Source organism: Mya arenaria, chromosome 5, assembly GCF_026914265.1.
Source record: "Mya arenaria isolate MELC-2E11 chromosome 5, ASM2691426v1".
Lineage (NCBI taxonomy): Eukaryota > Metazoa > Mollusca > Bivalvia > Myida > Myidae > Mya > Mya arenaria.
In genome coordinates, this window is record NC_069126.1 from 57470909 (window position 1) to 57495793 (window position 24885).

General features: G+C 35.3%; 1 protein-coding gene across 1 annotated transcript; it reads left to right on the top strand.

Moving 5' to 3' along the window:
* Nucleotides 1–4303: 4303 nt before the first annotated feature.
* Nucleotides 4304–17114, top strand: LOC128235814 (uncharacterized). Its single transcript, XM_052950607.1, has 3 exons — nucleotides 4304–5764; nucleotides 15317–15414; nucleotides 16298–17114. Exons 1-3 carry the CDS (start codon nucleotides 4304–4306, stop codon nucleotides 17112–17114), a joined length of 2376 nt encoding a protein of 791 aa, XP_052806567.1.
* Nucleotides 17115–24885: the final 7771 nt, after the last annotated feature.

Sequence of the window (24885 nt, forward strand, 5' to 3'; positions counted from 1 at the left end):
GTATTCCATTTTATTGTATAGATTATATAGCGTCCAGTAAACACCACACAGGTATGACCGTGTGTTTGTACCACGTGATAAATTGCGTCATAAATGCTATGTCGGAAGTCAATGTTTTGCTTCAAATGAAGACTTTAAACAAATATTACTTTTAAATGAAACAAAGAGCAGTCTACGCCGCTTACGGAGCCCCGCCTTCGGTCTTTTATCAGCGTTTGATTGAGAATTTAGTTTCTTAAAACACTTCAACAAATCTTTTCACAATACGGCCCTCTGACGGAGCACTGTCAAAACATCATTTTGGAAACAGGTTTGTCGAACTGTTTGATGAAACTAATCACCTCATCAAACTTTGGTAATAAAACATACGTTTTGATTTATGTCTTCATTTTAAGCAAAATGTTGCCTTTCGACGTAGCATATATGACGTAATTTATCATATGGCATACACACACTGTATAATGAAACTGTAAAAATTGATCGGGCCGCAAGTTGTTACTGCGTAGGTGATCGTTGAAAGCCTGTTGTGTTTACACAAAACCTAAGAAGAAACACATGTAGTTTTCATTGTAGTATTTCTACAGTAGTGGTCAATCTTAAAACAATTATTATGAAAATAGATAACGGAAGTTTTATGTGTTGGTTACAAGTTTTCTTTCCATTTATATAATATACCGTGTTGTCGACAAATCTCAAGCTATTATCATTTATTACTGTCGTTCATGTTATAATTCAATTGGGAGTAAGTTATACACTACTTCTTATTTTCCCTATACATTTCAAAGCAAAGAGACAAAACTTCAGATTGAAAAAAGCCATTTCTAGTGACATGTATTTGCCAAGGTATATCGCGTTTCTCTTAAGAACATTCACTCAGTTTTAAGTTAGGAACAGTCAAGGAATCCATTTTGTATCAGGCCGGAAGGCAACCAAGACCTGGTCCAGCACAAAACTATTTAATCTCTGACATAAAAATGACATTTTCCTCTCTAAATGTAGGTATTGGAGTGAATTTAAAGTAAAACAAATATAAATTATGTGCATTACTCAGACTTAACCAAAAATTTAATTCTGAAGTTGCATTCTCAATCTTAATTAAAGAGAGGGAATCTTGGACCACTTCCTTAACTTAGCATTTAGTTATAACGTACCTGTAATTAATAACAGTGCCGACAATTTTTTTGACTTGTAAAATTCGCATAACTCCAAAAGTTTACACTCTTGAACTCTTTATTTTTGTAACAATTTTCGTGCACGCATCAACACATTTATTTTTATTTTATTTTTTAAATGTTGTTAACTTAATGCGTATAACCTCTCTGATCAAGTCGCAGTTTCTAAAAGGTGGAAAAAAAAGAAATCGCAAAAGAAAAAGCTAAGTTTGTGTAAAAAAAGAGCCAACTTGTGTAGCGACTCTCCCAAACCGAAAGCATGAGGCAGAAATAGCCACAAAATGAATATGGTGTAGCGTTATGATAAAGGAAAGATCAATTAGACAGTATTAAGAATGCTAATGAATACTATTACTAAAAAAATACTTTTTAAAAAAAGTCTGTGCCGTTATAAGTACCTTATCATTTTTGTAAAAACCCACTGTACTTTTTATCGTGCAACGTGGAAAACATTTTTCTGCAATTTCTAAATTGGTCCATAAGTTAAAGCTATATTTTGGAAAATATAAAAAAGAAGGGCGCTGACTACTTGTAATTGTCGTTTTGGTTTTTAGTTTCTTCGTACTTTTAACTAAAAGGGTTGTGAAATAAAAACAAAAACATTATACAGAAAGCATATTGCTTTGATAGCAGACTTCATCTTATTCAGCTGGTTAATCAAAATAGCTTATACAGTTACTGAGAGGAATTGAGACCGTCCAGGGACCATCGACTCATATTACCCCGACCAACCCGGATCACCTGCGGATCAAGAAATCTCTGGGGGGGGGGGTGTTCCATGTTAATCCGGTGTTGGCCGTGTTTGGTCCGGTTTTGGTGTGACTGTAGCTTAGTAAGTAACTTCTGCGTTAATCATTTTAATTAGGTAGCTATATCATAAAAGGTAAGTCAATCTTAAAAGCTAACTCTTAATTGACATACTTTAACTATTGAGTACTGTAACAGTGTTCTCGTCCAAAAGGTCACATATCACGGGTCAATCAAACTATACCCATATCAATCTACACTTGTCAAATAATTAAAACATTGGCAATAGCCTTGACCAAATTATTCCATAAGCAATCCAAAGGTACGTCTTTACAAAAGCCAGCTTAGCAGTTCCATCACGATGCATCATTCCAAACACAGTTATTGAGTAGGAACTGATTTTCTTTTTGGTTTAACAAAAGCACCTTCTAACCACCTTTTACTAGCCCAACCTCAGCTCAGCAAATAACTCATGTTATCACTGTATAGTTTTTCCTTACTTAAGTAACTATGTAGTACATACTGTTCTATTGATAAATTGTAACAACGACTTTTACCTAGACCTCATCAAATTTAAGATTATTTAAATTAAGTTAATTTGAAGCTTCATTACACAATACGAGTGTATAATTATGCTAATCCTAACTCACGTTATTAAACAGGAACATTTTATTCTTTAACAGCTCCGTCAACTTTGAACCTACTGACCCAAAATGCTATCAAAATGTACCTCATTATATACATAAGTATCCTATTTAAGTGTCATCACCATATGCTACTCTTAACTCAAGTTGTTGGGTGGAATCTGCTTCCCTATTTTACCGACAAAACAACTGCTCGAACAGAAATATAATATTTTATCATCGTTCAAATATAGATTGAACTGCTTGTCGTTGTAATACGTAATACGGACTTCCCGGAAATATTCACATGACAATTAACAGATAAACTGATGATTCTTTTACCCCACCCCCGCCTCAAAATTTGTCAACAGCCTAACGTGGTCGTCACTCTTTCTTGGAAATCGACTTGTCTTCAAGCGAATTAGACTGGTCTCTGACGGTGAGATGATTTGATACAAACTCTAAAACTTAGTAAAATGGTGTAATATCCAATGAGTATCCGCAATTGTTTTGCTAACACGTTCCACCTCTCAAATGTTCATTCAATAAATGGCGGCGTTATAAAATGTGTTCATGCCCTGTTTAAAATAAACCTGTTTTCGTTATTTTTTAAACAAAGATGCATTAATAAAACTTAATTTATCAATGTTTATAAAATGGTTGCACTTCTAAACGAGCGAAATATAAAAGGAACATCGAAGATTTTTTTCTCAACGAACAAGAAATAGAAACTTCACCGCTACGTCATCTGGTATAATTTTGCGTGAGGGACGTCCCACGGGTAGCGGTGCAAATAACACTATTTTCAAAAACGTCAATTAAAAATACTTTAAAAACTCCGAATATAGGCATAAAAGAAAAAGAAACAAAAATATTCTCTATCAATCTATGACGTAACGGCACAATTTTTTATATTAATTACATTAGTTGTAAATATATCAAAAATATAAAATGATGTCATTATATGGTGGCGACGTAATTCATAACTATATAATAATGCTCTATCTATAAGCGTTGTTATTTCTCTTCTTACAAATGTGAGGTTGAGACCATAATTACATGTTTAACTCCTCCGCTGTTGTATGTCAGGTTTCGATATATTTGCTTTTAATCAAGTTCATATCCATTTTAGTTCTGGCGCACTTGTCACTCTAGTATATATTATAAGTTATTGTTAAACTTCAATTATAACTTGAAGTATGGAACCCGAAGTGTTTGTTTTAACGAATTATTAAAGTTACAATTACTTACACATAATACATGTACCTGTTTAAATATAGGAAGGTCCTCGACATTAGAGTAAATACTTACTGTGCTCGAAATTACAAGTTCCGCTATATTATAATACAATGAAGTTACTGAGACCAGTTCAGTAGCCAAACAATTAACGGTGACACGAGTGGTGTTTGTTTGTTTTGGCCTGTTCATCGATGAATGCGTCAACATTGTCGACATTGTCCAGAATTAATTTATACCAAGCGGCGCTTTAAAGGATTCGTAATCAAACATCTTAGTTTTGTCAAGTTACACCAAATCGAAAACCTTTCCGAAACTCCTCCTACAAACTTCCAATATATTTTTTGTCAAATACGTTTACAGAAATATTTGATCTCTGAAAGACTTCTTTTAACAGTATTATCCTCGATATGACTTTTGGTGAGGTTACTATATGAAGATACCTTGTACATTCATTCAAAGAACGACATCATGATTTTGTGGGTGACTTTCGTACTCTTAATCATAAATACAACGGAAATTCGTATGGCACCTAAAGGTGGTGGTGGTGGTGGTGGAGATGTACTTAGGAAAATGGTCGCGGACGATATTTACTATGATTCGAAAAAAGGAGGTGGAGGAGGAAAAGGAGGCGGCGAAATGACCATTAGTAGCATACCTATAGACAACAACTACTATGCTGAAGAAATAATTGGTAACGACTACAACTACAAGTCAGACACCTACTCGTACTACTATTACTATTACAACAAAGGGACACCATCGAGTTTAACATCTTCACCAACCAAGACAACGTTAGCTCCTCCAAGCACAAGCCTCACTTTAAAAAAAGGAACGACGACAACCAAGTCAAATACTCCTGCAAGCACTACCAAAACTTTAATTGAAGAAACGACGACACCCAAACCAAGTGCACCTGCAAGCACAACTCTCGCTTTAATTCAGGAAACGTCGACAACCCAGCCAAGTACGCCTGCAAGCACAACACTCGCTTCAATTCAAGAAACGACAACAACCCAGCCAAGTACGCCTGTAAGCACAACCCTCCATTTAATTCAAGAAACGACGACAACCCAGCCAAGTGCACCTGCAAACACAACCCTCGCTTTAATTCAGGAAACGACAACAACCCAGCCAAGTGCACCTGCAAGCACAACCCTCCCTTTAATTAAGGAAACGACGACAACCCAGCCAAGTACGCCTGCAAGCACAACACTCGCTTCGATGCAAGAAACGACAACAACCCAGCCAAGTACGCCTGTAAGCACAACCCTCCATTTAATTCAAGAAACGACGACAACCCAGCCAAGTACTCCTGCAAGCACAACCCTCGCTTTAATTCAGGAAACGACGACATCCAAGCCAGGTACGCCTGCAAGCACGACGATTACTCATACAGAAACATCTCCAGGCACAACGTCTTTAGTTACTACGCACAGTTCAGTTGAAGACTTGACATCCAAATCAAGTATTACCCACAGTTCAACTTCTGTCGACGAGAGTATGAAAACTGAGACAAGTACGCCTGCAAGCACTACAAACAGTGTTGTTGAAGAAACGACGAAAACACTTATATTTGCAGAAATGCCATCCTCACCTACGCTTTCGAATACTTCACACAATTTACTTCAGTCGTCGGCAACTGAAGTAACAAGTACAACAAAAGCCTCGGCGCCGATCTTAAAACGGGTTCGAATGACTACATTTGAAGTTGCGAAATTAATATACAGACGTTTGCTTAAAAACTATGATCACAGAATAAGACCGATCCAGAATCAAACACATCAACTATATGTGAACACTAAGTTTGTACCTGTCAGCTTGATTGACTTTGACACATACGAACAAAGGTTTTCGATGCTTGGCTACTTCAGAATTCGTTGGACAGATGAGCAGATGATGTGGCGACCAAAATTTAACAGGTTCATAGACACCGTTAAATTCGCTACTGCAGAGGTCTGGACTCCGAATATCGTCATTCAAAAGGTATGATAAAAGCCGTTATAAACAAAAATAAACAATAAATAAAGCATGTATTAAAATCAATCTAAGGGCGTTTTTATTAATACCAAACCAGTTTCAGTTTTGGTGTCAATGGTTTCAGCAGTTTCGAACTCGGTTTTGATAGTTTGGCTTGAAGTAACATATGAATGGTTTTGTGTACAGTTTAAACAATATGGTGGAGCCACTGCATGTAGACATTATTTCTAATTTTAAATATAACCTTAATCATTTAGCTCATTTGCCCATTGTAAGGCATTGTTATCAAAAGGATTGAGTTCAGCAAAGGTGGTTGATCACTTTCCGCCATGTTGGTTTCAAAGTAAACTAGTTTTCGGATGGAGCGAACCGATGAAACCGCCTCCGGTAGGGGTTTCGATAGTTTTGAAAACCGGTTTCTTAAAAAAACGATAAAATTGGTTTTGGTTTTATTTGAAACTGTAACAACAAATGCACAGTTTATGAAACCGATATAAAACCGAAACAAGTTTATAACCAACAAAAACGCCCTAAAGGATACGTCTCGACTCACGTAATGTGGGTAAGAACAATTGTTTTAAGCACGGACTTTTGTCAGTCCGTCTCTCAGTAACACATTCGCATCTCCGCTCCTTATCTTCAAAACGTATGGAAGGATTTTCATAAAACATTTCAAGCGCTCTGGTTTAAAGTCAAGACATCTGAAAGGTTACACCAATATATTTCATATTTTCTCGATAACTCCTAAATTCATCTAAAGATCACCAAGGTTATATGTTCGGCCCATAGAAACCCCTTGAAAAGTTCTCGTGAAAATCGGATTATGTTCACTACATCGGTTCGACGTGCAGAACCCACATTACAGGCACTATCAGGCATTACTGGCATTATCAGCTCAAATGCTTGGTCGCAGTTCAAGATGCAATTTTCTAGTCATATCTGCAAAACCCATGGAAAGATATTCATGAAACTCGGATAAAATGGTAATCACATATACACGATATGCGGAACCCACACACATGGTGCATCAGTACAAGGTCAAGGTAACAGTTCAAGGTCAAATGTACGTGCCATAAGAATTCATACCGGCTCAATTTCTATTTGGCCCCTTAAAGAATGTTCATCAAACTGGATTTAAATTTCCACCTCATCTACACAAAAATTACACACACTCAGCTCCTAATCTCCCTTTTGATATGCCGTGGAATAAAATTAGTGAGGCATGGTAAGGGCGTGTATTTCGAGACGCTCAAATTTTTTAGACACATCGCTCACTATAGCCAATGACCCCACCGTTTTGACAACGTTCGCTGTTTTGAAAGCTGGACCATCATTAAATATATGTTTGTATGTCGTGTTCCGAAACTCTTTTTTGCCAGTGAGTCTGTTACGCAGAAACTATATTGTATGACTTAAATCCAACTGGCATCCTAAAACTACCCATATAACTCGGAAGTATTATGAAGGACGCCTTATTTAAAGAAGAACACCAGATACTGTTTAAAACACATACTAAACGCAGTTTTGAATAACTATGCCGTTAAGAGTGATTTATTTAACAACAACATTTTTGTCGAGTAGATGATCTAGATTTACAAAAATGATTATTAAATAATTTATGGGTATTACTTTCAAGATCCGAACCCATACAAAGACGGCTTGTAACCTACAATTTGCACACTTGTGGTCGTGTTATATATTTAAAATGTATGCTAGGCTATTGTTATTGTAAATACAATTCTTTTTATTGAGCAAGATTGAGAAGCGATATTTGCTTTAATTTGCACATTCCAACTCAGTGATCTCCCCTGTTACTTACAGTATACTTAATATACAGTAATATAATCCATGTTTGTACCTTGTTGACTCTAAGTGATATTTGAAACATATCATTGTGTACATAAACAAGTTTGCAGTAAAACAATTACTTCTGCATTTGTGCTATAGTTAACATTTCATTGAGCAATTAGTTTTCGGTTGGATGATTGGAGATAAGTTTTTCGAAAATTCGAAGTTATGAGAAATTCTCCGTCCTTAATGAGCCTAACATTATGCAAGTAAACACGACGAAGTAAGAATTTGACGTCTTCAGCTGTCTCAATAGTTGCCATTGTGCCTTAAATTCACGGGTGCGAAACATTTTTATTCCCGACAAAATTAAAGCACTCGATAATACTGGTTTTATCTTAAATGTAAGCTTCTTGGGTGAAATTCAGCTGAAAATTGGTGAAAATGTTCTACTTTCGTTTGTAAACATACATGTGTTTGATGGGAGAATCGGTCTTATAACTCCATAAACAATATATTTACAATATAACCGAAATACGTGTTAAGATTAAATATATTTATATGGCACTTCATTCCCCGATTTCTCAAAGAAGCCCTCATAATTGTGATATAAGACAAAATAACGAGTCATTCTTACGTTTAAACGATGATATCCGTTCTTTCTATTCCGTGTCATTGAAACTTTTTTTATATACAGAGCTGTAGGCACTGTTTTGCACCCGTGAAATTGGTGTCTAATTCATTGTGGTGAAACAATTTTGTCACCTTACACACAAATGGTATCGAACACACAGGAAGTATTGCAAAATAACACAAATTAGGTGAGTTATTTGAATATTTCTACGTTATTATCCCGCTTCTAAATTCGAGACCTACCCTACCTAAAAACACATTCATGCTTGGTTTTCCATCGAAACTTCCAAATTACACAAAATTACTATGTTAAGTCAGAAATAATATAGAGAAACATTTCATGTGATACGCTACATGCTAAAACAATATATTTTAAACGTTGTGAACATAATAAGAATATATATGCGTGGTATTCGCAGTCTTAAAGAGAAATATTCTCATTATCTTGAAAGATGTATAAATAGCCCTATTTCGACTGTATTTCGTAACAAACATTTCGTCCATGTTGACATATTTACATCTTGTAATTGGGTAAACAGCTATCACTTCACATATATAGTGTAATGGAAATAACCTTTTCTTAAAGAATGCTTCGCTGTCCCAAAAAACCTGAATTTTACATTTATTTGCTGGAACTTACCAATGAAAACATTAATATGTTATGTTTTCCGGTGGTTTATAGAGATTTATCAGTGATCTGAAACTCATACTTCGCTGTTCCAAACAGTGGAAAAATATTGATATTTTTCACTAGTTTGAAATTTTAGCCCTTATCAATTCTAAATTAAACGTCAGCGCGCACAGGACACAAATTTAACGACGTCATTTCCGAAATGACATTTCGCTCGCATACAATTTGGCGTGCTTTTCTAAAAACCAACAATGAGCTGTAATTTAAAATCTTTTTTAGGCATAAAAAACCTAAAACTGTTTGTTTTCCTCACTTTATTGATTCAAATATTTTGAAGTTTTATTATTATTGCTAAACTTGTCAACTTATGTCCGATTTCTGTTCAAGTAAAAAAACCAAAAAACAACAGATGTGTTTGTTATTAACTGTATATACATGAAATTGTTACCACCAACCAATACCTCAAATAACACCAATATTATATGGGGTCACCAGGCATCAAGTTTACCATTATTGCCAATGGTACGATTAAACGAGTAGCAGTATTTGTGTTGCAGAAGGGAATACGTGTTTTATAAGAATTTGTTTACTGCGCCTTATTTTGCAACATTGCGAATTAAAGGTATGGTATACTCATTCATAAATCGTTTTTTGTGTATGTGTTTTTTTTTATCTCAGATTACCCTGCCAGACATTCCTCCTCCTCCATCATACACGTCATAAATGACAATATGTTATTTTCACTTATGTGTTCGTTTTTAATCCTTGATAAAGTGCAATTTAAACAATATGTAGCAAAATAACAAAAATGTGCTCAAATCGTCATTGAAATGCGTCTAAAGTCTTTTGAATAATACAAACATAAATAATAACTAAGTTTGTATTGCAAAATGAACAGAAATAAATAGTTATGCAGAACTCGTGAAGGAGAAACAAAAATTTTCATTTTCTGGACTGAATAATGCTAGGGTAGGGCAGGTCCAGAGATGATTAATTATTTTAATGCGTCTTTCTTTGACAAAAATGACACCCGTAAACGACCAATACAAAGACAAAGTAAACTGGTTTACGTCAACTAGTTCGTGCTATAAGTTGTGATATTGTTAAACAAAATTAATGTTGACGTTATTTAGAATAAATTTGAAGAACGTTGTTTAGCTAATGATGACGTCCACGACAGTAACGTTACAGGGTAGCTATTAGCACGACATTAAAATCCTTCTGGATATTGGTATTGTCTATTTATATTCGTTAAAAATTTTCGATACTCGCATACATATATAGTGAGCATGCGCATGTGAGTTTGCTTGTTTGGCCCCCTCCCACCGGGGGCGGGAATAATTAATCTCAACACACCATTCTTTTGAGTACTATGGTGCCTCCAAATTTATAAAGACCAAACTCGATCATATCACCATACCGACGAGCATCATCGTGACACTTTTGTAAAACGATGGAAACAAAACAAGTTTAAAGGAACATATTTTATCACATTTCGCTAACCTTATCAATTTAAATAATCTTAAGTTGATTTTGTCAGTACAATAGTGTACTACGAGAATCAGTTTTTGATATGTTTTAGTCTCGAAGGAATGGATTGGAATATAATTGTCATTTCCCTGCGACCATACTTCATTGGACAATTGCCTGAAATTATTTTACATCCTAGTAAAACGTTAACTATATTTTTCAACTATTAAAATATGTTTTTAAATACTGCTTCTTCATCCAGCTTAATTAGTAATTCAGTTAATTGTCGGTCAAATCAATGAGTACTTGGTCACATGTTGACAAGCCTAGAATTTAAAATGTATCAAATTGATTACATTCATTACGATGCAAAAAAGGAATATACAATCAATTTTAAAGTTTCTAGTTTCAAAAGGTTGTTTGCTCGAACATTCTAAGCATTCTTCAGTCTTTGGAAATATAGCTGTGTTTCTTTCTTGTACGGTTTTTGTAACTCTAATAGGCTAATACGGTCCTCTTTGCACTGTGAAATAGAGATCAATCGTCTAAACAGTATACTGTTCAAATTTGAAAAACAAGAATAAACGATAGTCAGAAATAAATGTCAAAAAAGTGCATGCCAAAACATTCAATTATAATCCCTCTAAAAAACAATATTTACTGTAATAGAAAAAATAGTATTTTTTTATTTAAAACAACGCGAAAATGCGGAATGTGTTTCGCCTACCAAATCTTTTGCAGCTCTGATGAAGCTATAACATCATTTGTGGGAATCTGATTTTAAAACTCCACCGACTGTGGGAAAACGTCTGCAAAGTTGCTAGTCTGTCATTAGTGGGATCCACCCCATTATAAATCCTACATAAATAAATTGGCCACTAACTTTCAAGAATTCAATTAATTACAAATCTGTTAATATTTGATCAAGAATTTTGTAAGTGTAAAAAAAACGATAATTGAGTGCGCATTGTCTATAAGATTCGTTAAATATCGTACTTTTCACTGAGAATAGTGCAACTTGTTTTTGGTTTTTGGGGCGTTGACTGCCATATGGACGTCGTCTCAATAAACACAATTGAAGATTGACATTGATTTTGATTGATACCACATGTGAGTTTTCTTTGATTAAAAGCTATTATACAGGGCTCCTGTAGTCTATTTTTCTTGCCGAGTAAAATACTGCTAATCTTATCCTCTATTCGCAGAACAATTGTCAAACTCGTGTCGCCGATTCTTTTAGCTGAGTATACGTTGTATGACCTTCATTCGTAGAATATGGCAGTTGTAAATGTTAACACAAAGTATGAATAGTTTTCAATATCAAAAAGCAACGGTCATATCTTTTGTTTAAATAGTGATACCCCACCGAGAGGTTTGAACCACATTAAGCATTGGTCCCGTGTTTTCTTAAATTTCATAATATATCCAAATGTCATGGTTGCTTAACTTTCATCGCGACACTTCAACTCGTTCATTTTAGACACCGGGAGTGTTGATCAGTGATATTGGAAACCGATTTGCTTAAACACTGTTAAACCAATTGGATTTTTTTTAATTGACTGACCAATTAAGTGGAGAGAGAAGGATATTCTTTCCTCGCAGACCAGTCATGTTACTGTTACAAGTTTATTTATCATGCTGCATATATTCCGGTGCCATGTCGAAAGGTGGCCGGCCGGGAGGAAACAATAGACCAACGATAACGACCGAAGAACCTGTTTTAGCAATAACGCGAGGACCCGTGATGACAATATTCAACCCTTACGGCTATGGACCATCACCGATTGTTCCTTATCCTTATTACTATTACGGTAGTGATGATGATGGAGGGAACAACTATTACTATGGGACCACAACCATAGAGGCTCCATCCACGTCTGCCACTGAATTGCCAAGCACAGAAACAACCGACAGCACAGTAACAACAGAATCAACATCAACATATGTCACTTCCTCACAAGCGCCGAGTTCAACGATTACTTCTCAAGTTACAGATTCAACAACAAAGCCAAGTTCAACTCCAAAATAAACGTCTTCGACAAGTGTATATTCAACAGCTGAGACTATTACTACAGTTACTGTCGTCCCTTCTACAAATCTCACTACTTCAACGTTCATGTCTACTACTTCAACCACAACGTTCACCAACTCTACCGACATCAGTACATCTTCAACCGGATATATAAATAGCAGTACCTCTTCTACCGGATCAACTGACATCAGTACCTCTTCTCCCGCATCCACTGACATCAATATATCAAGTTCCGGACCGACTGATATGAGTACGCATTCTACTGGATCTACTGACATCAGTATGTCAACTTCCGGATCGACTGACATCAGTATGTATTCTACCCGATCAATTGACATCAGTGCGTCAGCCACCGGATCAACTGACATCACTACATTTTCTTCTGGATCAACAGAAATCAGTACGTCTTCTACCGGATCAACTGACATCAGTACATCTTACACTGGATCCACTGACATCAATATATCAAGTTCCGGACCGACTGATATGAGTACGCATTCTACTGGATCTACTGACATAAATATGTCAACTTCTGGATCCACTGACATCAGTTTGCCTTCTACCCGATCAATTGACATCAGTGCGTCAGCCACCGGATCAACTGACATCACTACATTTTCTTCTGGATCAACAGAAATCAGTACGTCTTCTACCGGATCAACTGACATCAGCACATTTTCCACCGGATCCACTGACATCAATATATCAAGTTCCGGATTAACTGACAATAGTATGCCTTCTACCGGATCTACTGACATCAATATTTCAACTTCCGGATCAACTGACATCATTACGTTAGCCACCGGATCAACTGACATCACTACGTTTTCTTCTGGATCAACTGAAATCAGTACCTCGTCTACCGGATCAACTGACATCAGTACATCTTACACTGGATCCAATGACATCAATATATCAAGTTCCGCATTAACTGACAACAGTACGCCTTCTACCGGATCTACTGACATCAATATGTTAACTTCCGGATTAACTGACATCAGTATGTCTTCTACCCGATTTATTGACATCAGTACGTCAGCCACCGGATCAACTGACATCACTACGTTTTCTTCTGGATCAACTGAAATCAGTACCTCTTCTACCGGATCAACTGACCTCAGTACATCTTCCACCGGATCCACTGACATCAATATATCAAGTTCCGGATTAACTGACAATAGTACGCCTTCTACCGGATCTACTGACATCACTGTGTCGTTTACCGGATCAATTGACATCAGTACATCTTCTTCCGGATCCACTGACATCAATATATCAAGTTCCGGATCAACTGAAAATAGTACGCCTTCTACCGGATCTACTGACATCACTTTGTCAACTTCAGGAGCAACTGACATCAGTCCATCTTCAACCGGATCAACTGACATCAGTACGTCATCAACCGGTTCACTTGACATAAGTACGTCTATTACTGGATCAACTGACACCATTTCGTCTACTATTGAATCAACTGTCATAAGTACGTCATTTACCGGATCAACTTACACTTCCAATGACTCGACAATTTCCATTACTTCATCAACAGAATCAGGAATCACTTCGACGACCGGGTTTGTCAGCAGAGCATCAATTTCTACAACGCTGGTTACAACTGAGTTACCTTCAACAATCGTGACCACCAAACAGCCAGGAATTCGTGTTACAGGGCGTTTTATCGCAAAACGAATGTACGCAAACTTTATATGATCCTCGAATTCGCCCGGTTCAAAATCAATCCAAACCATTGTATATTAACACTAAATTTGTGCCTATGGCTGTGACCGAATTTGACACCTCTGAGCAAAGGCTTTCGATGATGGCATACTTTCGAATACGTTGGACGGATGAGCAATTGATGTGGCGTCCAAAACGCTATGGATACATATCTTTTGTCAGAACATATATGCATGAACTTTGGACTCCAAATATCATTCTCCACAAGGTAGAAAAGTGTTGTTTTTAAATCAATCTCGAAGTATATCCGAAATTATTCAAACATAGTTAATTGTAAGAAAATATTACTCAGTAATCACCACTGTGTTGAGGAGAGAAAACAATGACCTAACAAAACTCACAAGAAATCAATTGACCTCCTAGGTTTTAAAACAAAAAACACCAGACGATAACTTTTTCTTTTTCTCCAATGTTTATCTTGATTTTGGAAATGATGTTGTCATTTCTTATATTCGTCTTGTTTGTTTGTTTGATTGACTTGCATTGAATGCGTTCGTTGTTATTGGTTCTCGTGATAATGCAAATACCTGTATTTTACCTAAAATTGAACTATACTTGCAGCCATCCATTATGGTGATAAAATCGGAAACAGGCATTACATAATATACCTATTTAAACGACGGATAAATATGCTTAAAATATATTACATTCAAATTGGTTTGAAATAAAGGCCGTTGAGTCTTCGAATAAATATAACCATCGTTTATATTTGTTCTGCTTTAAACTGTCTTATCTAAGTTCATGCTGAAGTTTGTGGGGTTTATAGTTTAAAGTGTTACATTGCCTAGAAACAGGTGTGAGGACGATTACAACAGGCATAACCTTTCCTTTTATGCGAAAAACTACCTCTTTTATCTATCTGTCCCAAGGCAATTACCACAACATTAAATTTTATCGATAAAAAAATATTTGAAGTAGGTATTATATTTGGTCTGTGTTTATTGTCTTATATGTTCTGTCTATAATGTCCCTTGTTGATTTGTTGTTATGCCTTTACACACATTTTTACACTTTTTGGAAAAAAAAATTACTACCACGTCCGAATGAGGTTTTTCTTCTTTACGGTTTTATAGATAATTGAAAATTTAATTTTACTCTTTTGTTCACATATGTGTATAAAGTTTGTTTGGTTTATTACTATCGTATTTATCATTTAACATATTCTTTGACCGGTCGATTTAAATCAAAACATAAACATATTTCAGTAATCCTAAAGTATCTATATGGTACTATACATTTACTAAAAATTAAGTGTGTTTGTGTTTTTTAGTCCTTTGATGGACATGGTGGCGTTGGCAGCCCCGAAACGGACATTTTGATGGTTTCCTGGAACGGCCTTGTCCAGTGGGTACCAGAGGCTACATACTCGTGAGTTCATTATTTTTATTTCAAATGTAGCATTGAGGGTATTGAGGGTATTGAGGGGTTGTTAAAGGGGCTAGACACATGATGGCCACGAATGTGGCAAATACATCATTTCCACAATTTAAGCAAAGAGTTGTCAATACAAGCTAGTATGAGCCCTAGTATACATTATTTTACATGTTTAAAATAATATTTAATTTGTCTCAACAGAGTTTACCAGTTTAAAACGCATAATAGCTTCCCAGTTCATAGTGTGTATAATAGCTTCCCAGTTCATCGAGTGCATAATAGCTTCCCAGTTCATAGTGTGTATAATAGCTTCCCAGTTCATAGTGTGTATAATAGCTTCCCAGTTCATAGTGTGTATAATACCTTCCCAGTTCATAATGTGTATAATAGCTTCCCAGTTCATAGTGTGTATAATAGCTTCCAAGTTCATAGTGTGTATAATAGCTTCCCAGTTCATAGTGTGTATAATAGCTTCCCAGTTCATAGTGTGTATAATAGCTTACCAGTTCATAGTGTGTATAATAGCTTCCCAGTTCATAGTGTGTATAATAGCTTCCTAGTTCATTATGTGTATATATAGCATGTGAACTGCGACACTTTCAATAAAACTCAAGTATAGACGTGCTGAGAGGTAAACATCTGCATATAAATAAATAATTAATACATACAAGTCTGCTAAACACAATGATTAATATATATTAATTAGTTAGATAATCCCATTGCCTTGTTTATGAAACATTCTATGAAGGAGCATGTGTGCGCGCAGCGTATGTGAGCGTTTGTCTAGTTCAATTCCCTTACATCGCTTGATCAAACTAACAAGATAATAAAGTAAGTTTTGGGCTGGTATGTATTTATTTTGTTATTCACATTTCAGGGTTGTGTGTGACGTCGATATTCAGTACTTTCCGTTTGACGAACAAACCTGCACGATCACGTACTACGCTGCAGATGAGACGGTGGACACCGTAGAGCTTGACCATTACCTCGGTACCGACATGTCTGAGTATTCAGAGAATCCCTCTTGGGTTATTGTTGGAGCTTCACGCAAGCGCTACATTAAGGACAATAATTGGTACATCGATGTAGAGTTTCGCCTGCAGAGGCGTGCCAATTTTGCGACGTTTACATTGATTACCCCTCTCATGATGCTAGCTTTCCTAAACATCTGCGTATTTCTTGTGCCGATTCATTCGGGCGAGAAAGGGTCGTTCTCGGTTACGATTTTCTTATCCTACGGAATCTTCTTCACTGTGATCAGCGACACCCTTCCGCAGAACTCTTTGCAGATTTCGTTCTTTATCCTGTTGATTGTCGTCTTGCTTTGTCTCAGTGTAGTTTCGGTTTTCTACACGGTGATTCAAGCTAAGCTCGTGTCGGCAATTGGCTCCAAACAGTGTCCTATCACATGTCTCCGCAACATGCAACGGATGAATGCCAACAAGGTGACTCCCATTGAACACTACATCGAGACAGGCAGACACGATCCAGAGGACGAGTCTTATACATGGGAAGACTTCCTTCAACAGCTTGACACGTTTCTCTTCGTGTCGTTTCTGATCACTATACTACTGATTGCTGCGATATTTTTCGCCATCCTTATGCGTCACGTTGCAACTGGAGATGAGATGTTTGATACTGACCCCGAGACCACCAAACGGACAACTCCTATCACGACTCTCGCTTCTACCTGAGGAAACCACACTGCATCTCTATGAACAATAGTGGTTTAATTCACTTTTCTTCTACCAATACCTATCCAAAGAAACATAAAATCGGTCGGTTGCGCCTTGTTTAATTATTGTAATCTGTATTTTGCAGACCAGACGATGTAGATAAATATCCTAATGTAATTTTAATCATATCGTAAATTTTCGTAAGAGACGTAAATTAGATAAGTTTTCTAATGCAAAAAGGTATAAAACTGTTAAACAGCATTTTTAGGCAGAAACCATTAAATATAAATTAAAATTATGTTTACTTTGAACACTTATTAACTTGTTAAACTGTGTTATTGGTCGGTTTGTTATATTGAATATATCTTAGCTGAAGAAAGTGTTTCAATTATGTATAAAAACTTTGCTTGTGGTCTTGAAGCCACATACTATATTAACAGTATCTATATCTAACCTTTTCAGGAATGCAAAACAAGATTTTTTCCATAAAGAATATTCGAATAATTGCTTCGATTAAGGCTTTATGTTGTGTTAGTTTGTTTTTGGTGTATATGATATGTGTGTATATGATATGTGTGTATATGATATGTGTGTATATGATATGTGTGTATATGCTATGTGTGTATATGATATTAGTATGTTTGTATTTATAGTTTATAGTCGTTTGGGCACTTACCATGTGTTCCTAAACTGAGTTTGAATTTTCGACTACTGGGCTTGTCAATGTATTTTTCATTGTATTATTTACATCAAATATGCCAAGAAAACCGCTTTCGAACATTCGATCAAGATTTTCCAACAGTATTGTTTTGATAATTGTTAAACCAACATGTTTGCATTTATAAAGGCTTGACACAAAAGTGGTTTGATAAAGGCGCTATTAGCAAAGAGGCTTTGAACAATTTTACTTCGATAAAAGTTTCCCAACAAAGTCACTACGAGTAAGGCTTTCAGCAAGGATGGCTTCATAAAAATGAATCAAACGAAGTTGCTTCAATAAATTCTACCCGCAATTTTGCTTCGATAGAAGCTTTCCAACAAATATCAATTGCGGCTTTTCAACCTGTTATTTGGAATAATATTAACGAGGCTAGCTTTTATTTTTTGGTCAAAGGTTACAAAAATTGCTTCGATAACCTATTTCCAGAGAATGGCTTCAATATATGCTTTTTAACAAAGTTTGAAAAAGGATTTTCAACAAAGCTGCTATCATAAAGGTTTTCCAATAAGTTGTATTCGATAAAGGCTATCCAAAACGTTTGGTTTAAGTATGCTGTCAAATCAAGCAGTTCTTTTAAAAGTTGCTTCGATAGAGGCTTTTGATTCCGCCCACATTTTTATAAAAAGCGTGAATAATTGATATGTTTCATAATAAGTTGTCAAAAGAACAAAAAACTTGCTTTTTAATGCTGTTATTCTAAGAGTCCTCTTATTTGCTGCTTCCGATTAGTTTGTCAATTTAAAAGTCTATGGCGGACTGTAACTATGTATTTTATAAGTGTGTTTTGTTAGTGTTCGTAGTTGTTGTTTAAAATCACCATTCACTTACTATAGAAAATGTCAGTTATAAGATTCCAGTGTTTTTCAACTTAACTTGTTTTCATGTGTTTCGTGTTTGCTGTCTTGCAGCTCCGTGTTACTTATTTATTTGTCTTGAGGCGCTGTGTATCGTGTTTGTTGTCTTGTAGCGCCGTGTCTCTTATTTATTGTCTTGAGGCGCTGTGTTTCGTGTTTGCTGTTTTGCAGCGCTATGTATCGTGTTTGCTGTTAGTACCGCTGTGTTTCGTGTTTGCTGTCTTGTAGCGCCGTGTCTCTTATCTGTTGTCTTGAGGAGTTGTGATTTGTGTTTGCTGTCTTGTAGCGTTATGTATCATGTTTGCTGTTTGTAGCGCTGTGTTTCGTGTTTGCTGCCTTGTAGCGCCGTGTCTCTTATATGTTGTCTTGAGGAGTTGTGATTTGTGTTTGCTGTCTTGTAGCGTTATGTATCATGTTTGCTGTTTGTAGCGCTGTGTTCCGTGTTTATTGACTTGTACATTTTATGAAGAGAAGTCGAAAATAAATGTTAGTAAAACAATTATTTGGAATAACAAAGAAATAAACGAAAACGGCCATACACTGTATTTTAAAGAATAGAATCAAAAAGGCATACAGTTCTTCGAACACATATACGATTTTACAGTTTTGAAGAAATAAAACGCTTATACGAATTAAATAAAAACGATTTCTTAAAATAGCTCACACTAGTTAATTGTATCCCAATTCATTTGAAACGAAGATTAAATCCGAAAATATCAGTCAAAATAGACCCCAAAAAATTACAGATAGGATAAAGGAATCGAAACAAACAAATAAATTTCTATATTCGATACAACGAAAAATCAAAATCAAGCCATCATCAGAAACTAAATGGCAACTTACATTCCCAAATATAGAAAATATCGGATCGAAAAAAAATGTACAATATAATTCACATAAGCTCGAATGATACATCATTACGAAGTTTTCTATATAAATTCTTATTATGAATAATACCCACAAAAACATATTTGCATAAATGTAAAATAAAAAAATTCTAACTTATGGGATTTTTGTAACATACAAATCGAGACAATACATCACTTATTTTGGGACTGTCAGAAAGTTAAACCACTATGGAATGCCCTAAATGACTTAATTAATGAACGTTCGATAAATATCGTTGTAACGAAAGAGATAGCATTTTTCGGTATCCATAACACATTTAAACACACACCAATATGTAAGTTTATTATCTTATTAACGAAATTTTATATATTCTCAATGAAAAACCGAAACACTATCCCATCATTCAATGCATATTTACAATACTTAACTCTGAGAAAAAAAATGAACAAGATATCGCTCTACAAAACAAAAGATATGCTTACCACACTCTCAAATGGAATGTATTAAAATTATGATATTTTAAAAAAAAATACCTTAATGCAATTAGATAGTATAGATTCTTTTTTATTTACACAACCATATATAGCAAAATAATCAATAAGTGAAGAGGACGTGTGGATGTGTGTATGTGTGTGCGTGTGTGTGTGCGCCTGTGTGTGTGTTTGTTTGTTCCTGCGTGATAAGTTTTTTTCTTTTCGAGATCTCGAGGACCCCTTTTATTTGCCCCGTTATTGGGAACATGGGGTCGGGGCCATCCCCATGGGCCCTTACAACATTCAAAAACAGTAATATTCAAAGTGCATGCAGTTATCAAGTTACAGTTTTGACAAAAATGTTCAGATATTTAGAATAGCAGTATTATATATTGCATATGTTTAATAAATCTGAGTTTGAAATGTTTTTTACCTTCGAAAGCAAAAGAGGTAAAAGCATAGCAGCAGATACAATGCACTTCAAAAGTGCCTTTTTAATGATTGAGATCATTATAAAAAAAAAATAACATTGTACTCGTATGATTTTGTTTTTCTTATCCGAAATAAGAAATTATTTTACTCTCGAAAGCAAAATGAGTAAAATAAAGCAACGGATGTTATCAGCAATATATAAATAAATAACAGCTAAAGCTTGATAGTATAAAGTAAAACTGGTAAACACTTATACAGGTTTATACATAACAACAGTCCTTAAGGTGTCTGACTAAGTGTCATACATTCTGAAAAAAAGAGCCAAAAGGAGACATCAAATAATAAAGTTCTCAATAACTAGTTCTACTGACCGGTTATTGACAGACCATTTTAATTGATCTATAGTAGATATTTTAATGTCCAGTAACATAAGCTTAATATCTGTGTATTTCTGTTCATAATTTATGCAGTTTCTACTTTTCCACATACGCCACTTTGTTCCTAACAGTATAGTGTTTATTATTTTGCATTTTGTTGGAAAAATAAAGAGTCCAAGCAAGGCTGTTGATAGTTGGTTTTTATTTCTATTTATAATGTGTTTAAGGCTATAATTTCGACAATCGGAATTATATCCTGCCAAAAGTTTTGCGCGTGCTTACATTTCCAGAACAGATGAGTTACATTTTCTTGTTCACTGTTGCAGATTTTACATAGTCCGTCTGAATAATGCATTTTGCTAAGTTTTTGCTGCGTGAAAATCGCTTGGTGTAATATTTTGAATTGCAACTGTTTTGCTTTTAATAACGCTTTTAATTTGTATAGACTTCTACAAATTTTGGTCCACGGAAGGGAAATATTTAAAATATATTTTCCATTTTTGTTCACTTCCTAACTTTGAAGTTTTGTGCTGTTCTATGTTTCTTGTTTGTGATTTTGTGTTCTATGTCTTTGGCGTTTGCCCATTGCAAGTTAACCGAGTTTAGCTACTGAGCATGTTTCTGTAGCTTTTTGCATAAATATTACTATTAAACAATTGGTGGATGTCCTTAAATATTAAATCGTAGTAGTCTATATCTTTGCCTGTTTTTCGGCGGAGTTTGATGTTGTTTGTATGTTTGTAGTATGTTTAGCTTTATTATTTTAATTGCGTGTATAAATCTTTATCATGTAGAAATTTTTCCTGTTCAGTACTCCAGATATGTTCGAGATTTATTAATTTACTCTTTGTGAAGGATGAGAAAAATAACGGATTATTGCGAAAGGTTATTAAATGATTTCCGAACAGCCGGGTATTCATGTTTGAGTCATTATTTGTCAATAAGTGGACAAAATCGCACCAGTCACTAATAGCCTTTATATAGAAGGGATTATTTCCGAGTGACAATCTCATGTTTTTTAATGACGAGCATTTACATAAAAAATAGGTTTTTCCGTATGGTTCAGATTGAATTAATCTGTAAATAGATTTAACATTTAATGCCTTGCATATTACGGTTATACTTGGCATGTTCAAGCCGCCTTGATCGTGTTGTAATTGACAAGTAGTTTTGTTTATTAAGGGTTGTTTATTTTCCCATATAAAATCCGAAGTAATTCTATCGATCATTTGCGAATACCTGTCAGGTATACCGTTTATTTCGATTTCATAAAGAAGCTGAGATATAACAAACGTTTTTACAATCAATACTTTCCCTTGCAGCGTTAAGTTGCGTGATTTCCAAATGTTAATACAAGATTTTATTTTAGCGATTAAAGACTCATAAATAAGATCGTGGTTAATGTTATATCCATGGTGAATTCCAAGGGTTTTAACGTTGTTTTTGTCCACGATATGCCCTTAAACTTCGGTGAGTTTTTTAAATCTACCTATAAGCAGACTGGTTGTGTTCGAGTTATTTAGTTTAGATCCGGATGCCTTTTCATAGTCCGATAAATTGTGAAATATATGCGGAATAGATTTTTTTTTCATTTCTGCAAAAAAGTTGAGTATCATCTACAAATTGGCTGATTCGCGCTTCTCTGTTATCCGTATTGTGGGAGGGAAGTTTTATACCTTCAATATTGTTATCCTGGCGGATTGCAGTTAGTTGCCATGGCTTTCGCTTGGAGGATATAGATCAGGGGGGGGGGGGGGGGGGGGCGATCGGGCACCCCTGCTTAATAGAACGAGACAGACTGAAAAACTCAAAACTGGAAATGAAACCGTTGGTTAGTTTTTGATCTACTGAACATATGAAACAATATAGATATGCTTTTGATTTATAATGTGTTTGAGATTGTTATTCAGTTATTACAATATCTATATTCAAAATAAATATATATATATATATATCACATACAGTAATTCCGGTAATTATATTGCAAAATTGGACACTGTTAATGGCAAATTCCAGAAATTCTCATTTTTATATATTTTTTCCAACATTTTACCCCAATAATCACATGTTGCACCATGTGACTGTTCTATACTTTTAGTATGCTAAATGTGATGCCTGATATGACACAAATCCACCACAAAAAATTCTGAGCATTTTTTTCCCAAACTTTTTTTCCCTGGACTATTTTCTTCTACAATACAATAGTCAACAACAATTGCAATTCTTAAGCCTGTCTGAAAACATGTATTAGTAAACGACTATTTTGGTTCACTGTATTAACTTGCGAAGTTCTCGGTATGACCAAACCAGTTACGTAGTCATCTGGTAAAAAATGTTGATCTGACAAGAAGACCTTATCATTTACAACGTAATTACACCATGAACCTACACGTGAGTTAAGGTCGCCAACAATCATTATAGAGCAGTTGTCTTCACCATATTTCTCTTTTATAGCGATGATATTGTATTGTACCGAATCACATATATTGTTTTCAATGTACATATTTCTACGTGATGCAGTTGGTACCATGTAACACAGACATAAATATAAATCACTAGTTTGCTTAATAATGCTCTTATCATTTCTTATCCATAAATAAGAATCATTATGTGACAAGATAACCATTTTCTAATTCTATTTAAGACAAAGCATCGAAAATTCTCAACATCGTAACAAAAAATTTTACACACCCAAGTTGCTTCCAAGTATGTTTGTTGCCTTTGCAAGAAGATTTTTTGGTTAACCAAGTATTATATTAGAAATTTCAATTTTGATGAGTTGCATAGATATTTTGCAATTCTATTGAATTGCTACTTTTCCTCAAAATATCAGACCACTTAGGCTGTTGTCAAACTAATGGTGTACCTTTATTGGATTGCACGATGTATAGAAATTGAAATTGACGATATTTAAAAAGAGTGTAAGATCTCAAATGTCTTGTAGATCACTTAAACTCGTGTCTTTTCGAACTTATCGTACGTTTTCAATTAACACTCAGAGAACTTATTTATAATATAACAGTACTATGTTGCTGCATGGCCCCTTGATTGCATAGTTATCGCGGTTAACTTGTAATAGATATTTGAGTCTCCCCTGTCAAGTATACATGCCATATCACATGATGTAATGACTTTAGTTGGTACATGAAATTATTGAAGAGTATTAAGAAATTTATAATGTTCAACTGTTCTGTAAATATCGGATGCAAAAGTTTCCTTGTATTTTCTGAACTAATCAAGTGCAAATATTCTTTTTTGTCAGTGCTCTTGTCATTGACTGCCTCATTTGGTGTTTGTTAAAAGGTTTGGCCTTTTTTCATCCGTTTACGGAAATAACCGAAGAGTAGACATTGCGAGAGGTTTATATGTCAAATTCGAGGGCGAGGCCAAGGACTTAAACGTGGTACGTTAAGTGGCTTCGGGGATGTTTCTATAGACACCCACTTCCAGGACGAGTATGGCTGTTCCGGGGCCTTCAGGCACGCCAGTCATATTCAACAAAGGTGAGACACTTTGATACATTCTGCCGGTATCACTGTAATAAGACTTAAGCAAGCCTCATAGTGCACAGACAGGGGTATAATTGAATAGTACTTAATAAACGGTGAATCGTTTAAGAGGGATGGGATTCTAATTTTATATTTTATACCGTGAAAATGTTAACGGTTATGCATTAGCCAAAAAACCTTCATAGACCATTGTGTAACCTTTGGCAAATGTGGTTGGACAATTCGCACGTATGTGCTATATGTAATTTGCCAGTTTAGGTAGGTTTTCCCAGTGTTTCACCTCCACACATTGTTAGTGCAAAAACAAGGACAGGGGCTACAAGTTACAAAATAGTTTATTCGGATAACTTTATTCAGAGAATCATATGAATTTATTAATGAATTCTTTCAATATTAATAGTAAGAACATATTACGGTCGAACACTTATTACATCATCATCATCGTCATCATCATCATCATCATCATCATCATCATCATCATCATCATCATCATCATCATCAGCAGCAGCAGCAGCAGCAGCAGCAGCAGCAGCAGCAGCAGCAGGAGCAGCAGCAGCAGCAGCAGCAGCAGCAG